General features: G+C 40.8%; 1 protein-coding gene across 12 annotated transcripts in view; it reads right to left on the bottom strand.

Annotated features, from left to right (window-relative positions):
* The window catches only part of dmd (dystrophin), a 1,582,845-nt gene that overhangs the window by 959,567 nt on the left and 603,197 nt on the right, over positions 1–20,081 (bottom strand). For all 12 annotated transcript variants that reach the window (XM_055644518.1, XM_055644513.1, XM_055644515.1 and 9 more), the window contains 2 exons: positions 12,155–12,327; positions 1,169–1,292 (listed from right to left, as the gene is read on the bottom strand). In XM_055644518.1, the coding sequence (XP_055500493.1) occupies positions 1,169–1,292; positions 12,155–12,327 (297 nt within the window). The remainder of the gene's footprint in view (positions 1–1,168; positions 1,293–12,154; positions 12,328–20,081) is intronic.

The raw sequence follows: 20,081 nt of genomic DNA, 5'->3' as shown, positions 1-20,081 counted from the left end.
AAAATAGGTGCAGGAGTGGGCCATTCGAGCCAGCACCCACATACAATATGATAATGGCTGATCATCCAAAATCAGTACCACGTTCCTGCTTTATCCCCATATCCCTTGATTCCATTAGTCCTAAGAGACATATCAAACTCTCTCTTGAATACATCTAGTGAATTGGCCTATCTTGCTTTCTGTGGCAAGGTATTCCACAGATTCACAACTCCAAGGATGAAAATGTTTCTCCTCAAAAATAAGTGGCATCTCCCTTATTCTTAAACTGTGATCCCTGGTTCTGGACTCCCCCAACATCGGGAACATTTGGCCTGTCCAATCCCTTAAGGTGTTATATGTTTCTATACGATCTCCTCTTATCCTTCAAAATTCCAGCGAATATAAGCACAGCCAATCCATTCTTTGAAGCGCTTCAAGCAATTTTTGAGTAAATATGATGAATTTCCCTGACATGATATTCATTTGTTTGATTCATTTATTGCAAATATCTCTAACAACTGCTGACAAATATCAAGGTATCAGAGATTTTGAAACAGTGTGCAGCAATTATTAAATGCTGTTAATAATTGGGAGAGAACCATGTTTTGGGAAATCTCAGGAGCCTAATACTCCAGTCTGAATAAAGAGCTCAAAAAGGTATAACAGCATTCAAGTGAACTATTATGTTCAGCGTTTCAGTCCTCCTCAATATAAAGCTGGTTCAATTAATATTTTACTCTTAGTCTAACCAATTGCAGTTTATCGTCATCAGTGCCTGAGCAAAGTTAAATTTGAGCTAAAAAGACAAATTCAAACCTGGCATTTAAATTTCTATAATTGGTTCCAACATGTTCACAAAACATATATACAGAAAACAAAGTAAATCTCCTTTTAATAAAGATTTCCTCAAGGTTTTCTCAAGGTGAGTGTATAAAATGGTGAATGCACTACTCCAGATCAGCATCAGTGACAAAAGGCTATTTCAACTTCTCTCGCAATTAATCGCTGGTCAGCAGTGCCAAATACGCTGCACGTACACAAGTACTCTGCCTCATAAATCCATTCCTTGGACTGCAATTGAATGTAATTTAGAATCAAAACACTTATGAAACAAGGCAAGGAATTTACTGCAAACATATGTAACTGACGTGCCAGGCAGCGTCTTACACCCAGTAAATACTTGACTTACATTAACTTTTTCCTGAAGATCTGAGATACTTCCTTCTTTCCGATAAATTGCAAACTCTGGGCTTTGAAGGATAACTTCTGATCGTGTCATCCAGCTATGCAGCTCTGTTGTATCAACATCAAACCTTCAAAAATAACAGCCGATTATTAATACAAGTCTGTCAGCACCACATTTAATTTTCTGCTCTCGGTGCAGAGAAACTTAATCGAAATTGCACGTCAATTAATCCAAGTCAGTTCAACTCCAATTTTTATGGATGAATTGCCTCCAGTGAATATCACTTTATTAAATATACTACTGATATAAAACGGAGCAGTTCGAGAGCCAATGATGTGAAATGTGGTAGGAAGATGGAATTTCTTCACAGGAAATAAAACAAGATTGATTAATTTTACAACTAAGAATGGTCTTCATGCAAGTTTCTATTACAAACGGTGCAATGGTGCAGAAAAGCTGCCTCATTGACGTAACAAAGCTATAGACAGGCTATCTGTCAACGTTGCTCATCTGTGACACAACTTTTCTAGCCTGTCCCCCAGGATTGCACGGGGGGGACATACTTCACTCCAGTTTCATGGGTCTTCAAGTGGCTCATGAGGCTAACATGACATCTGCAGACTCTGCCACAGGTAGAGAAGGAGGAACCTGATGGGCTGGTTGGGTTAACCTAGCGGGCGACGGTGTACCCCATCTTCGGTGTGCACGATGAAGAGACTCAAGCTCTCAGTCCCATCCCAGATCTCATCCTCCATTTTGAACCATCACCAGCGAGGGATGCCAGTTAGCCATAGAGAATGTTCCATTTTGGTATTGGTTTTGTTGCGTCATGCGTACCGAGGTACGAACAAAGGCTTTTGTTTGTGTGATATCCAATTAAATCTGATCACACTGTACATGTGCCCAAGCAAGTCATAAAGAACAACAAGTAGAGCAACGAGAAAAGAAAGTGCAGAATTTACTTTTATAGCATTGTAGCGTTAGAGTTGCAGAGAAAAGTCCAATGTCCACAACGAAGGTAGGTTGGAAGATCGGAACTATCCCCTAACTTATGATAGGACAGTTGACTACTCTAGTGGCCATTTGTCCAATAACGGAGGGGTAGAAACAGCTCCTGATTCTGGTGGGATGTGCTTTCAACTTTTTGTGTCTTCTGCCCGAAGGGAGTGTTTAGTGTAGATGGAGCCGATGTTGGGGTGTCTGGTCTTTTTGTAAGGGGGCCCAGAAAACATCCTTTTTTCACATCCTCCGACCTCTGTTTTCATTTCCAACCAAGATGGAGTTTGGACTTGTTGGGCTATGTCAAGAGCTTGATTACTGGTGGAAGATTGTTGCAAGCTAATAACAATGCATGCCTGGTTCCTGCCTTTCCTATGGAGCTGTCATGTAGTGATCACGATCAATGTGTTTCTAAATGGACGGAATTCACACGGCATTTGGAGCAGCAGCTGTTTGGTCATCTACAAGAGACAATTCAGGAGGACATGGTAATGCCATTCACTGTGGCAAATAGCAGAGACAAGCCTCTATCGCTACCACAATGAAATCTATCTCCAATCTGGATATATTTACACTGCGTCTCAGACCTCCTTGCATAGTCCTCTTCACAAATGTGGGAGAAGAGGATGTGCTTTATGCTCCTGTTCACCAAGATTTTGACTCCCGAGGTCTTGTTCTCTACACAGTCACAGAGTAACTGAGTAATCTGCACAAGTTACCAGGGTAACTCAGGCATTTTTTTTTTCTATTTAGCAAGAGCAGTCCATATAACCATGGCACCTATTGGAAACCTTGCTTTGAGTGGGATCTGGATTTCCTGTAACAAGTCACATGAAATCACAAACCACAACTCATGCATTATTAATTTGTACAAGTCAAATCATGCTTTGCTGCCTATTCGTTTATTTTGGGACACTAAATTCTGTACAGTTCAGAAATACAGGCAAGTTAGGTGATAAGTGGGTATCTTCAATTTAAGGTTCCACATTTAAGGTTACAAAGCTTCAGTAGACAGAGACAACTTCAGGTAGCTGACAAATTGAAAAAAATAAACTACGGGTGCTGGAAGTCTGAAATAAACATTGAAAATGTTGGAAACACTTAGTTGGCCAGGAGATGCCTTTGAAAAGAGAAACACAGTTGATGTTTTCGGTCAAAGACTTTTTGTCAGAATCTGACTAGCTTCAGGGAGCTTGTAGCATTCAGGATATTTGGACAGTTGCAGGTGAGAACAGTCTGTGAGCAGAAACATATTTCCAGGCGAAAGTCACAAGGGAATTTTAAGGGATTTTCAGAAAACATAAAAGGGATTGTAAACTTTTCATGATTTCAATATAATTCTGAGATTGGTTAACAAATACCGTGTTGTTGGTTGATGTCCAGGAATTGGGCGACGAATTCGCCAAACATGCTATTCGCGTTATTTTAAGAACAATCCTATTTAATTTCAGGTGACAGATAAAGCAGGATGATTAACTCACTCCATTATGCATCACTAGTTAATTTGCTGACCAAAGTGCACTGGTTTTAAAGGAATTTCTTGGAAGATAAAAGCAACCTCCAGTTTAAAATGCCTGCGCCAATTTTCTGCCAGTACATTAAACTTGAACATAATCTGAGTAACCTTTCTACTCGGCAAGTGCAGCCATTTAGAAGACAATGCATCTTCATCTTAAAATATGGTTCTTCATCTATACATTTGGATGTGGATGGGACGATTCCACTAGTGGGAGAGTCTAGGGCTAAAGGTCTTAGCCTCAGAATAAAAGGACGTTCCTTTAGGAAGGAGATAAGGAGGAATTTCTGTCAGAGGGAGGTGAATCTGTGGAATTCATTGCCCCGGAAAGCTATGGAGGCCAAGTCAATGAAGATTTTATAAGGCAGAGATAAACAGATTATTGGTTTGTCAGGGGTTATGGGGAGAAAGCAGGAAAATGCAGTTGAGAGGGAAATATCGATCAGCCATGATTGAAATGGCGGAGTGGACTTGATGGGATGACTAGCCTAATTCTGCTCCTATCACTTATGAACATGAATTTATTCATTTTTCCCAAACGATGGATCAACTTGCTTTTATTTACTCCTTCCATGCATTCAGGATGTCCTAAAACAATTCATAACACTTTAGTGTAATCACTGTCCCAATGTGTACAAATATGGCAGCAAGCCAAGTCGCAATAAAGTCCAAAAGCATCAATATGAATAAATAGTTTATCTTTTCTTTCAGTTGTAAGAGTCAAGAGATAACTTCATCCCTTGTTCTTCCATTCTATAGAATATTTGCAATTCATCAAAATGCGAGGAGAGGCACTCACTTTAATGATGAGGATTAAAAACAGGAAGAATCACTTCACTCAATCAGTAAGGAATAGTCTTTGTCTTTATCGTCTTTGAATGGAATTTGACTCTGCAACCAACCAACTCAATGAGAATTCAATTAAATTGGATCTGCAATCTGCCTTTAAACTAGGCCATTGTATGAAAAGGTGAATCTCTAGAGAAAGACCAGGAATGCATAAAAAAAACCTTATCACCTCAGATCAGACAATTTTATCAGTTTGCTAATGCTAGAACCACAATATCTAACAAGCTGTTCTCTGTAAGTCTTCAATATAAGCGGTTAATTCCATGTGGAACCAAATTATATTCCACCAATGCCAACATACTGTCTGACATTTCTTCCAAACATCAACAACAATTGCCGCAAAGCAATTCAAGCATAATTTGACATGGAAACCTACATTTAATAACCAAAAATTAACATGGCCAAAGAGGTTGTAAGTAACATATTGAAGGAGGAGCAGGGGAGAGAACTGGTCAGGGCGAGAATTCCAGAGCTAGAGAAATAGCATAAACTTAGAGCACGAGTAGAACAATTGGCCCCTCAAGTCTCCTCTGGTGCTCAGTAAGATCAGGGCTGATCCAGTTACAACCTCAACTCCATTTTCCAACTTGTTCCCTCTAAGGTCGAGCCTTAGAGCTGAAGAGCACACAGAACCAGGCCATTTGGCCAACTGAGTCCACATCAAGCACCAAGCACACATTTACACAATGTCCCATTTAACTTTCTCCATATTCCCATGAACGACCCCAAAATTTACTTACATATAGCGGCAATTCACAGTGGCCAGTTAATCTAACAACCTGTATGTTTTTGGACCCTGGTATGAAGCCAGAACGGCTTGAAATAATTATAGCAAGCACAGGGAGAACGTGCAAACTCCACACAGAATTCAGCGGAGGTCGGGATTGAACCCAAATCATGGAGTGGTCCGGCTGCAACACTAACTGCTGGGCTACCATCCCTCAATCATCAGGAATCTAACTAGCTCAGGGCTAGACAACAGAAGACACATTTACAAGGGTAGGAGCAAATTAGTAAATGGTGTTGTGCAAGAGGACAGAAATAACGGAGGATCTCGGAATCTCAAAAGGCCCTAATGAGGTACAGAGGAAAAGGTGAGGCAGGAAGAAACATGGTGGTAAAAAAGAGTGAGAACTTAAAAACCGAACCACAATCAGACTGGTAATTCCAATCAGAGAGACTGTGGCTGTGAATACGAGTTAAGATAAGGAAAGCAGGATGAGCTCAAGCTGGTGGAGGTTGATGGAAAGGAGGAGAATCATAAGAGATAGGAGCAAAATAAGGCCATTCGGCCCATTAAGTCTACTCCGCCATTCGATCATGGCTGATCTATCTCTACCTCCTAACACCATATATTGGAAGATTGGAACCATTGGCCAGTTGCAGCAAAGGAATGGATGAATCTTTCAATAGATGACCAGGCAGGTGAGATCAGACAGTGTTGCATAATGTGGGGGCAGCCAATCTCAGTGATGCTGGGGATATGTGACCTGAAGTTCACTTGCAATCGAACACCATGATAAAACTGCCCCAATGGTCTGGTTCAAGTAATTGACTGTCAGACGGAGAAATGCAATCAGTAACTGGGATCAAAGCTTGTGTTTGGAGTAGATGATGGAGGTTTTCAATTTCCCAATTTAGCAGGAGGAAATCTCTAACCAGTCAACAAAGTAGCAGTCCAACTCATTGGCGACCAAGAGGAGGTCAAAATTGCGGTGGTGCTGACCGAGAGCTGGGCATCATCAGAGCATGTCTGGAAATCCACCAGATGTCTTCAGGATCAGAGCAGAAATTGAACAATCTTTAGTTATTTTAGTTTTAGAGATACAGCGCAGAAACAGGCCCTTAGGCCCAACGAGTCTGCAACGACCAGCGATCCCCGCACATTTTTTATATTCATACCAAGCCAGGGACAAGTTTTATATTCATACCAAGACAATTAACCTACAAACCTTTATGTCTTTGGAATGTGGGAGGAAACCAAAGTTCTCAGAGAAAACCCACGCAGATCACAGGGAGAATGTACAAATTCCGTACAGACAAGCACATGTAGCCAGGATCGAACCCAGGTCTCTGGCACTGTAAGAGCTGTCAGGCAGCAACTCTACCACTGTGCCACTCTCTCTTTCAATCCAAAATATGAATGCTCAGCCATTGGCCCTTCCAACTGTCTTCAGGGATTTTAAAACACAGTTTTTGTCTCAACTAATTATAACTTCAAAAATAGTTTCCATTTTCTCTTCTCAGTTTCAATGATGCTCTGCATTAAAGAGATCAAAGCCTCACCTTGTGATCTCAATTAGAGTAAGTGCTGTTCGACTGGATAGAGTAGTAATTAAGGAAACCCTCCAACATAATTGGAACAAATTGGTTGGAAATCTGACAATTAAACACATTTATTCAATTTTTCTTTAAATATTAAGTGTAAATGACATCATAACTTTGACGGTTATTTGGATTAAACAAAGTGTAGAGGAGGAAATATATGATACGCAGCTGAACTCCAGCACCTTGGAGTTAATGATGCCGGTGGATAATGCTAATTTAGATTCTTCGCGGAGTGGAATAAGTAAATCATCAAGGCCAGAGTGAACAGCAATTTCAACAGGATTCACTGGGACTGCATTTTAAACAAACAAAGCTGCAGAAAAGCCCAACAAATAATCCATTGTACTCACAGTCTTCTGCACCATTAAGCTCGGTGACCTAACTGCGACAGCAGTTCTTGTAGAGTTCCATCTCCAGTGGACAAGCAAACAACATTTGGAAGATCAATTTGCTTTGAGCAAGATATTCTTATTGTTGTTTCTCAACAGGCTGCTATCTCAGGCCTACAAACTAATTCATCCTCTGCTCACTTGAATGTGTTCAGTTGTTTCACAATGCTAATTTTCTGTGATGCTTTCAAATGTTGGAATCATTGATTCCAGGTACTCAGCTCAGCAATGCAAATAATGATACAAAGATATAAACATGGAATCATTTGGAGCCTTTACAGCAGAAATTATACCATCGTAACAAAGAGGACGCCTTCAACCTTTGTGTCAACCACCTTCAACCTCCTATCATAAGGTTCATAGATGACAATTTTTCATTTTGTTTTTAATGTTCATTATTTTCTATTTTTGCTTCCTTTTATTCTCTCAGGCCTAGGGGAGCTTAGAAACAATCTGCACCCATCCTTTCAAATAGACTCTCCAAACAACTCCAAGATAGATAAACAGAATTAATAACATGCTGGGAAGCCATGGTCCAAATTAATGGTGGAACAAACATTTGAGGTTCCCGTGTTCCACAAAGATGTGGAAAACCTGGTACTATGAGATCTTTCATCCAGAGCTATGGAAGAAAAATAGGGTCCTTAAATGGGTTTTTTGGGAAACCTTGCAACTTCCATCAGATTCACAGTGCATCAAATTGGAGTCACAAACTCAATTTAACACAAGTTTTTTTTTACGTTCAATATTTTATTTTTTTACGTCCACTAATCTACTCTCTGCTGAAAGTGATTGATTGTCCTTGCACATATGATGTACTCGGCAATATCACAGTTCACATGCTGGCCTAGTTCATCAATATAGGCAGGTTACTCAGAGTGGGAGAGGCAGATCAAAGCTCACATTTAAGAATATTTTCTCCCAATTTACAGTATTTTTAGCTGTAACGATAACACATTTTTAGCTGTTAAAAAGTCTTTATATTTGAAAGCAGCTCATTATTTCACTGAAATAATGAGAGGTGGTTGAAGTGAATCCCTCACTCGGTTAAGTTTAGAGAAACAGGCCCTTCGGCTCACTGAGTCCACGTCGGCCAGCGATCACCCTGTACACTAGCACTATCCTACACACAAGGAACAATTTTGCAATTTTACAAAACCAATTAACCTACAAACATATGCATATTTGGAATATGGGAGGAAACCAGAGCACCCGGAGAATTTTTGTGCAAATTTTGCATTGAAAGCACCGTGGTCAGGATCAAGTCTGGGTCTTCGGCGCTGTACCGCAGCAACTCTACTGCTGTGCCACTGTACCACTGGTTATAGCGGACTACTGGCAATAATGGACACCATTGCCCCTACCTTGCCCCATGATCCATTATAACGAATGTTATCTGTATTTAGAGATGCTAGCATCCTTTGTTTAAGCTGAAATGTCACTCTTGTCACCCACAAACATCTGCCATTAATTGCACTGAAAATGGCCTGAGAGGAGGCATTATCATATCCGTCATTGATGTCAGCTCATCTTCAATCCCATGTGCCTTAAACCTTATGGGCCAGGTACCTTGGTGGCCTTGTCAAATGCTTTAATGAAGTCTACATATACAACATCTACAACCCTACTTTCACCAAACCATAGAGAAATAAAGATCTGTAGATGCTGATTTAAACCAAAGGTAGACACAAAGGAATAGGTGATGTTTTGGATTGAGACCCTTCTTCAAACTGAAGAAGGGTCTCGACCCAAAACATCACCTTTCCCTTTTCTCCACAGATGCTGCCTGACCCACTGAATTACTCCAGCATTTTGTGTCTATCTACAAATAGTAATAACTGTTGAAGTATAATCGAGTCAAGAGGGTTTAATTGTCATATGTACTGTCTTTGGAACAATAACATTCTTATTTGCAACAGCATCAATGTATTCTGAATGATGGCTGCAACTAGAGCTGTCCAATGCCACCTTCCCCTGTGGAGAGTGCAGGCTCGCTTGTAAGAAGAGCCCATGTGGAAAGGCTAATTGTGTGCCCTCTCTGCCATTCAATGCCACAATTAACTACGGCTGCATAGGATCAACATGAAGATGCCTGTTTTCTGGAATTGGTGAAGATAATTCCTTATTGCAACCACTGAACCTGTCCATTGTACATATACCATAGAGCTATGACAATTTGTTAGTGAAGACATGATCATGTATTTGAAATGCTCCAAGTAACCAATCCATATTCAGATTTTGTAACCAGCAATTGCTGTCAATATTATATTTGCATATCCCATAGATCCAATGACAGATTCAGGGAGTTAATTCTCAGTGAAGGGACTTAACATATTGGAAAAATGTCAAGAATACTAACCTCTCAGTGTGTGTAACGTTAGTATTTGACAATTGTAATTCAATTATGTTGAAGCTAATAATCTTGGCCCAATTTTGAGACCCGCAGATTAGTACAAAGGTGCTGAAGACCACATTATGACTTCCAATCACAGGTTGGGATGTTTTGCCTGGATTATGCAGGTCACTTGCTTATCAGGACTCTGCTAGGGACATGGTTAGCTTGATCAAGTCTCAAGACAGCGAATTGGGGCTTTAGCAAATCAAACAGACCTTCCAATCAGAAGGCACAAAAATTGACCGACAAACAGTGGAAGCTGCTGCAGGAAAAGACAACTTGGGCAAATGTCAATTAAGAAGCTCTTTGCTAGTCACTGCTTGCTATTGATGTCCCAATATTTGAGTGTTCGTTAATGATCAGTTAATGTTTACAAAGGTCTATGCAGCAATGAAAGTACTGAATATTAAAGCGCTAAATACGTTGAGTTTGAAGTAAAGGAATAGATGAGTGAATGCTTATTGGCAATCCAGAATGGCTGCATTTAATGTACGGCACATTTTGTATCAAGTGGTTAGTGCCTGAATTCTGAAACCCGATTCAAGTGAAGGTTGCCAAACCTGCCCGTTTCCACCATCTGATCAAAGGTGCCATTAGGTTAATCAGTTATGATTTGCCCTCTTTAATTTAGTGCTTTCCATTAACCCCTTCGTCTTTAAATATGTCCTCTTTTGGCAATCTCCTTCAGACTGAAGATTGATTGGTTAGACTATAATTGCCAAGTCGATACTTCTTCTTAATTTTTCCAGAACAAGGCTTCTGAATATTTTTCCTGTCTTCTGTCAGCACTCTAACAACTAAGATTGAAAGACTGAGGTTGGAATGTAATACTTTTATCCCCGCTTTTCTCAAAAAACAGAATGCACTGTGGTGCAGCTGGTAGAGCTCCTGCCTTACAGCATCAGTAACCCAGGTTCAATCCTGATCTCGGGTGCTGTCTGTTTGGAGTTTGCACGTTCTTTCTGTGACCACTTGAAGTTCCTCCAGGTGCTTCGGTTTCCTATCATATCCGAAAGACATGCAGGTTTATAGGCTAAATTGGCCTCTGTAAATTGCCCTGAGTGTGTCGGCAGTGGGATCACATGGAACTAGTAGGTACGAGTGATCAATGGACTCGTTGGACTGAAGGGCCTGCTTACACTCTAACTTTCAAATCAATTAATGCAAAAACCTTGGATGGAAATGGGCAATTGTAATGGAAATCTATTTACCAGCTCCTTGCTCTTTTTAAATATATATATATTTATTTGTTACATAAAGTCACATGAACTGGTTCATCTCCAGACTCTCCCACGGAACTATTAATTTCATCCTCCATGGTGAGAAAGACGCCAAATACTTATTCAATACAAACATTGTACCCCTTGCACCTCCTCCTCACTGTGCAGGACGTGGCTCCACCATTCACTCAAGATGCTTATTAAAGGTGTGTGTTTTTGTTTCATATTAATCTTCGGTGGAGAGGATTTTTAGGAATAAGATTTACTCCTTGAACTACATGGATAGGACAGGTTTGAAGGGATATGGACCAAGCGCAGGTAGCCGGGGTGGGACAAGTGTAGCTGGGACACCGGATGTTGGCTGGTGGACGGGGCAAGTTGGGCTCCGAAGAGGCTTTTCAGGGCTCTTCCGACTTCCCCCGCCCTGCGGTATCACTCTAGCGGGGCCTAAATCCGATTTGGAAGCGAATGGTTCTGCGAGCGCAGAAAGTGTAGCACACCCGGCGTGGCTTTAATGGCCGCGCAGGACAATGTCATTACAGCCGGGGGCTTTGAACTGAAACTTGAACTTAAACTGGAGAACTAAATTGGCCTTCCATCATCCCTTCATGGATGTTTTTTCTGTTGTGTCTGTCTATTCTCTATGTGTGGTGCAGAAACTGCATTTCGTTTGACCTGATTCCAAATGACAATAATGCACTCTGCATATGTTATTTGAAGGTATGGACCAAGCACAGGTAGGTGGGACAAATGTGAGAGTTACGAAGGGCCCAGTATCACTTATTCCAATTTGGAAGAGAATGGTTCAAGTAAGAAAGTTGTTTGTACATGGCAGGACTTGTCTATAAATTGAGAAATGATTGCAGTCCAAAGAGTAAGGCACCACTCTGAGGCATGCATAATGATCTTTTGGTAAATGATTTCCCCTCCTATGTTTAGAAAATGTAATCTGAGTCTTTTGGTAATAACAGTTTGAAACAGTAGGTGGAGATCTGGCTCCTCTCAAGTGAAGTGCACGGCAGGCATCTACGTTTCATTCCATGGAAGCAGGAATAGGCAAGCTTTGAGATACCATTGCAAAATCTATACTTTTATATTAAATAAATCAGAAGAAATTCATAAGTAGCTGTGTTTGTACTGACTGTCATCATTTACATGAACAGAAGTCAGAATTCTAAGTAAATTCATGAATTGTAATCAACAATAATATTCATTGGTATGTGAAGCACACAATTTTCATCATTTACTCCAATAATGGTAACACAATACTTTTGTGTTACTTTTTAAACCCACCTCTTCCTGAGCTCAGAGTCCACAAGTACCTGCCTCTTCTTGGGAGGAGGGGCTGGAGGAAGTTCTTCTTTAGATTTCACCAAAATCTGTTCTTTGGTCGTAACCATGGTTACAGTTTCCATTACGGTGGTCTGCCTTAACGATGTCTGAGTTGCAGTGGCAGACTGCGAAATCTGCGGGAAGAATGAAGACAAGAAGACACAGACTGCTGGAATGATTTCATTGACAATTGTTTGAAGTCTGCAAAGAAAATAATGATTGCAATTCCTCCAGTCAGATCATGACCCGACCTTCACAGTACAACAATGAATGATGCTTGCAAACAAGAATATTTAATCTCATTCATCCTGTAGCTAAAAACTGATTAGAATGAAAAAGGATTTAGGAGTACACACATAAAATGAATTGTGAGTAAATACATCAATTCAATGGCCCTCTGAAAAAATATTCATCAACACACTTAAGGGGCAATGGTACAGGCCAGCCTGCCAAATCTTTCATTTCCTTTCTAACTCCAATTTTATAAAGTCAATTTGCAATATGATCAGGTCCTGTCACCCTTATGTCAATTTTATGTTCCTTTACATTCTCCTGAAAAGACAACTCATACAGAATTTTATCAAAGCATTCAATGCACAATCTCTGTACCCAATGATGGATTATCCCCCAGAACTCACAGCAGAAAATACGTGTGTAGGAAGGGACTGCAGATGCTGGTTTATACTGAAGATAGACAGAAAATGCTGGAGTAACTCAGCGGGTCAGGCAGCATCTCCAGAGAAAAGGAACAGGTGGCCATTCAGGTCGGATCTCTTCATCAGACAAAATAAGTGTGTTACTTTTAAATCATCTCTGCTCATAATTAGTTTTGTGCTTTATGCTAAAGAACTTCAACTTTTCACAACAATTTATATGACATATTTTAATATTTAAAAGGCACTTCACAGGCAAATCTAAGAACGTTGTGACAATCAGCCAAGAAGAAAAAGCTTGGGGAGAATGCCTAAGATGTTTGTTACAGAGGAGTTCTTCATGGATGTGACAGATGTAGAGAAGTTGGGAGGTCACGTTCCAGTTGTATAAGACGTTGGTGATGTGGCATTTAGAATATTTTGGGCATCATGTTATAGGAAAGATGTTGTCAAGCTGGAAAGGGTGCAGAGAAGATTTACGATTAAGCTGCCAGGACTCGTGGGCCTTCGTTACGGGGAGAGGTTGAGTAAGCTGGGACTCTTCCTTGGAGCACAGGAGGTTGAGCGGTCATCTTACAGAAGTGTGTAAAATTATGAGAGGAAAAAATCGGGTAGATGCACAGAGTCTCTACCTCAGAGTAGAGGAATCGAGAACCAGATGTTGGTTTAAGGTGAGGGAGGAAAGAATTAATAAGAATCTGAGGGGTAACTTTTACACGCAAAGGAACCAGCCTGCCAGAGGTGGTAGTTGAGGCAGATACTATCGCAACATTTAAGAAACATTTGGACAGGTACATGGATAGGACAGGTTTAGAGGGATGTGCGCTAAACAGGTAGGCGGGACGAGTGTAGATGGGACATGTTGGACGGTGTGGGCAAGTTGGGTTGAAGGGCCTGTTTCCACACTGTAGAATCACTATAATTTTCCATGTTAGCAACTAAAATTCAACAAAACAGGACCGCAAAGATCTGAACGATTCACCTGATTTGGTGGAATGAGGAGGCGATGTATGTGGAATACCAGAGGTATAGGAACGTGGTGCTTGATGGAAGACATGATGGAAATCTGGATCATTTGTCCTTCGCTTAACATACTGGCCCCATAGCAGAAGCGTCCACGTGGCGGGGCTGGAAACTGGAAGTATCCTGAGCTAATTCTGCTACCACCATTGTCTACTGCGACAAGTGATGACTTGTTGCTGGACGCTTGCGTCCTTTTCAGGACAGACGATGACACCGAGGTCAACATTTGTAACAAGATGGATATGAAAAGGAAGGAAGCTTAATATACTTATGCTTTTTAACTAACATCAGGAAAAAATATATATTTTTTAATAATTTTAGATTTTCTTCAAATGTTTTTAAAATGCAGCTGATCATCAGAGGCATATGTGAGAGGGGTCATGAACCAAGGGCCTAGTCGTACTATTGTACCACAGGACAGCTGCAAGGTCCTTTGAGGTCCCACAGTCGCAAAGGTTCAGAATGGCCACACGGCTTGCATTGGCAGTTACATCGAACAGTACAGCACAAGAACAGGCCCTTCGAACCACAACGTCCGTGCCAAAAATATTGCCAAGACCATTACTTATCTGTCTGCACCTATTCCATTTCCCTCATTCCTTACACATCCATAAGTCTATCCAAAAGTCTCTTAAATGCCTCTGATGAACTGTCTCAACCACAACCCCCAGCAACGTGATCCAGATACGTACCACACTCTGTGTAAAACATTTGCCCTGCACATTTCCTTTATAAACGTTGCCCCCCTCAGCTAAAAGCTCTACTCTACTGTTTGATTTTTCCATATACCTTTTTTGCCACTCTATCTAATTGTCTTGCCCACTTTCAGGGAGTTATGTGCTTGGTCACCAAGGTTTCTCTGCGCATCAATGTGGTTCAGTGTCATGCCATTAATTGTACATCTTCCCCTTACATTTGACCTCCCAAAGTGCAAGACCTCACACTTGCTCAGATTAACTCGGCCTACAATATCTCCGCCCATTTCTGTTGCAGATCCACATCCCACTGTATACGTTGACAGCCTTCCTCACAGTCCATGACCCCAGCAATCTTATTGCTCCCAGCACAGATCTCTCCGACATTCCACTGGTCACAGGCCTCCAGCCTAAATATTGTCCTTCCACCATAACCCTCTGTCTTCCGTCAGTAAACCAGTTCTGAATCCATATGACCAAATCACTGTTAATCACATGCATCTTAATTTTCTGGATCAGCCAACATTGGGGATCTATAACAAATGGCGTACGAAAATCCATGTAGACACCACACCCCCCCCTCCCTCCCTCCCCCATCCTCATCGATCAACCTTGTCATCTCCCCAAAAAAACTCAATTAAATTGTTTAGTTTAAGTTGAAGTTTAATTCAAGTTACTGAGACACGACTTCCTGTGTACAAAGCCATGCTGACAGTCTTACTGAACCATTCTCTTCCAAATGGGAGTAAATCCTATTCCGAAGAATCCTCTCCAATTGCTTCCCCACCATTGACGTGAAGCTCACCGGCCTATAATTCCCTGGATTTACTCCTCTTAAATAAAGGGGCAACATCAGCTACTCTCCAGTCCTCCGGGACCTTGCCTGTGGCTGGAGAAGATGCAAGGTTCTTCGCCAAGGCTCCCACAATCTTCTCTCTGGCCTCTCTCTATAACCTGGGATAGATTCCATCAGGTTCTGGGGATTTATTCACTTCAAAAGCCCCAGCTACTCGTGACACGGATTGTATCAAGTACAAATCTGGTCATTAATTCATCCTTGCACACTCTACAGTGAGGTGCATTCCTTGCCACTAATGTACCACATTTCAACTTCACTCATCTGAGCAAGGCCAATAAGGACATTGCAGATGCCTCTGTGCCTGTATCCACTGGCTTAATCAGAGATCTCTAATACAAAATTAAACACTGGCCATGAAGCAATAAAAAAAAAGTAATATCTTCTGTGATTATCCAGAGTTTCATTTCCCGTGCCCTGCCAACCTCGAGTCTCATTGATTTTTCAAGTGTTATTTAATCAAACAGCTTTTGGCGCCACAAGATTGCAGAGCACCTGGGAACCAAAGTCAACCAGCACAGCAAAGGCTGGCATGTTAAGGGTTGCTTGCTTCATGTACTTCAGGTGTGTTTTATAGTATAAAACCAGCTGGATGACAGAAAGCAGCAGCCATAACAATGGCTGCATTTATAGATGACTTGAGATTATCGCGTTTATAAAGGTGATGAATGGCACGTTAAGAATGCCACTTGCTTGGGTTAATTTTAATTTTGCCTGGGTACAAAGGGGTGGGACAAGCATGGCCATTTAAAGCAGTGGAACTGTAAATGATTGCACAGAGCCGGACACTAATGTGCCAACATGACCGATTCAGCTTCCCAAACAGGAACAATGTCAAACTTAAAACTTCATTAAAATTATAGCACCAGCATACTAATCGATCAGCCTTTATTACAGTGAATTAGATCAAATAAGCTGCAAATTACTTTCAAAAAATAATGTTTTCAACCAGACACCTTTATGAATCATGAGAGAGTTGTCAGAGTGAACATTATGCTCAGAAACCGAGTTTGGGATGACAACCTGTGCAGCTTTAAAGCCAGCATCATTAAAAATCGTCAGAGCCAAGGTATAATTGATTAAATGTGTGAGGAGGAACTGCAGATGCTGGCTTAAACCAAAGACAGACACAAAAAGCTGGAGTAACTCAGCGGGTCAGGCAGCATCTCTGGAGAAAAGGAATAGGTGATGTTTTGGGTTGAGACCATTCCTTAGACTGAGAATCAGGGAAAGGGGGAACAAGAGATATAAACGGTACTTAGGAGAGATTAAATGTAAAATGTGTTATGCATGCTAAGACATACCCACACTTAATTAATGATTTTATACAGTAGAGTAATCCAGCAACAAAAATATCTGCATATGCAATAAAACAAAACAAATGAAAAACTCAAGAAAATTAAATCTCAGCTGTAGATTTCACATCCAGTCTCAATTGCATTTTATAAAGCTTCATTAAAAAGACGTACAGGTTTGTAGGTTAATTGGCTTGGTAAATGTAAAAATGATCCCTAGCGGGGTAGGATAGTGTTAACGTGCGGGGATCGCTGGTCGGTGCGGACCTGGTGGGCTAAACTAAACTCAACTAAACATTGTCCATTTAAGATCAAACCAATCTATCACAATGGGACTGTGTGAATTAGATTTGCAGACTACAAAAGCCTACACATTATACCTGAGACATGAAAGGTATCTTGGATGGATGAAACCAGCCTTAATTAAACAAAATAAATCATCAAATTATGCACGACAAACTACTCTAGAGAAACCTTCATGCAGTATATTCGCATATAACACCTTTGCCAACATGTTGTGAATGAGGCCATGTTTCTGTTCACTGGGTGCAGTTGTTATTGGGAAGCTGATGGGTCCTCCCAACCTCCAATTGCCCCTGAAGTCCCGACAGCTCAGAAATTGAACCTTGAACTGTCCTGGCTTCATGACATTGGTTTCATGGTATATTTTGTCCTCAAAATACAGGGGTCTATAAAGTAAGATCCTGTCCCAACCACAGATTATTGATACTTTGAAGAAATCGCCCGTTTAACGCTGCTGCATCAGACCACATTAAACAACCTCAGTCCCCGCTTAGTTAACAGACATAGCTCTAAGATTTAGTATTTTTGAAGGATTTTAATTTATTGTAAATCTCTTGGTGAGCACACAGCTCAAAGGAAAAATACTCTGGCATTAATTATTTTTATTCTCCTGCATAGTCATTTGAATGGACACAGCATCAGATTTTGGTTAGAGGATATGAAAAATCAATATGAAAATAGAGATCTGTGCAAACAGATATTGAGATTTAAGAGAGGGCACATGTAAAGTATTCATAGTTTGAGCACGAAATGTGCAGCCAATGTTGACAGTGTTGCACTGAACAAGATCCAGCATGAAACAGAGCCTCAGAACCCATTCCCATCATTTACAGTAACTCATGTTTCAGCAGCTCCTACTGCTCTGAGAGAATATTTCTTCTAAAGATAAATACAGAGTGTGATTATGAAAGTCACTGTTTGCAAGGCTGGAAGGACTGTGTCAATCAGGGCTTTCTCGAGGGAAAATAGGTGCAAGAGGGGAAATAATTTGCAGGGCCAGGTAAAACGGCATTGATAAGATTACTTCACAAAAGCAGCATGGACATGCATAAATACTTTTAATTGCTTATTTGGCCACAATAAAGCACAATAAAAAGCAGTCTGCTGGGTTTTAACTGTATTTCCTTTATTTTGTTCCAATGTGTTCATTTTGTTTTAATTTCTGCTAAATATATAATTTATCAACTATCTACCGGATTCTAGTAAACATCAAGGACATTCAGATGCATTTACCATTCTGACTGCCTTGACAGCCAACAATTAAAAAGCAGTGGTTGGTCCAACAGAGTATTAAAGTTATGCCAGATGGTACACTTAGCTCTTAAAATGCTCTCACACTGCAAATTGAAACAGAATTATAGCAAATTTTGATATTTATATCAAGCTGTAAAATATCTTGATGAAAATAGCATCCTCAATTTTTAATTAATGTGATCTCAGATGACTGTGGCATCTTTTGGTGCAATTGTTGCAGACAGCAGCACATTGAGCCTCAATACTAAATCCAGGCAGTCAGTGATCTGGGCTTCTTGTCCTCAAATATTGAGTTTTCATCTTCACTTATACCTCTGGGTAACTACTGAAGCATTCTCCAACAAGCGTAGGGTTGGCAGAATCAGCAATCCGTTCCAAGGCAACTTGGATAGAAAAATTCAGTATCATCGTGGGAAACTAACATACGGAAATGCCTTGATAAAGATTAGCCTCAAAAAAAGACCTTTTCAACTTCTACATATATTATTACCACAATACGCATTTTGGCTTTCTCGATGAATAATGATGAATGTGTGGCAAATAGTACAAATAATCTAGGTTCAAAATAATTCCTCTTTCAGAGAATAAGTATTCCCACAATCCATAGAAATTATTTTTTAATTATTCCACCCATGCAACAAATCCTAATTATAAAGCAGATGTTTCTTCTAGCCTGCACACAAGCCCTTTGCTTATTTGACAAAAATGTTTCATTCATAGTTTGTAAATATATTTGGTGCCATTAAACATTCCCCAAGGAAGCGCTGCAATAGTGTTATTAGATTTGTGATCTGCGTTGGTTTCACTATTAATGAGAATCTTGCTCCTAACTGGCAAACTGTGAACTCTGTGAGTGTTACAAGTGAAGCTCAGACTTCAGGAGCCGTCACATGACTGCCTCAGGGCCCCAGCTCAGAGTTTTGTGATGATTATTTGTGACTTCTACACCATGGCGTCTTTCCCTTGTGTGTGTACATTTTCTGCTGCGTTCCACTTGATGGCTTTGGAAGAAGTTGTAATTCTCCATATTCAATGCGCTAAATCACCCAACCATGTTCTCCGCTGCCTCGTAATGGCAAATTGCCTCGGGTCAGAAAACACCGGAGACGCTCGGCAGGAAAACAAACATCCCACGGAGAAAAAACATGTCAGTTGACGTTCCAGGTACGAGACTCCACTTAACTGCCTTCAACCATTTGATTGAACAACCTGTCAAAAATGGCCAGGCAAAATTTCTCTTTCCACAAATAAAAGAGGCGAGATTTTCCTGACTCAGGGGGAATAATGCTGCTTCAGTGACTCACAAACTCCACTGAGCTCTGCTCTATTGTTACATGCCCAACTGGCATCACTTTATTTCTCTTCTGAGTATTTCCAACAAATTTGCGCCCACTGCAAAAATTCACAATAACTCAATGTTTTAAACTAAACTTTCGCTGATAGAGTTATAGAGTCACATAGCATGGAAACAGACCCTTCAGCCCAACTTGCCCATACCGGCCAACATGGTCCAGCCACATGGCTCCCACCTGCCTGTTTTTGGACCATCATGTCTTCCATCAGGCACCACATTTCTATACCTCTGGTATTCCACACACATCGCCTCCTCATTACACCAAAAGAGGTGAATCGTTCACCTGTTTGCGGTCCTGTTTTGTTGAATTTTAGTTGCAAACATAGAAAATTATAGTGTTCTACAGTGTGCAAACAGGCCCTTCAACCCAACTTGCCCACACTAATCAACATGTCCCATCTACACTTGGCCCGCCTACCTGCGTTTGGCGCATACCTCTCTAAGCCTGTCCTATC

This window comes from Leucoraja erinacea, chromosome 13 (genome assembly GCF_028641065.1).
Source record: "Leucoraja erinacea ecotype New England chromosome 13, Leri_hhj_1, whole genome shotgun sequence".
NCBI lineage: Eukaryota > Metazoa > Chordata > Chondrichthyes > Rajiformes > Rajidae > Leucoraja > Leucoraja erinaceus.
The sequence above is the reverse complement of the archived record's forward strand: the minus strand, read 5'-3'. Positions and strand labels throughout refer to the sequence as shown.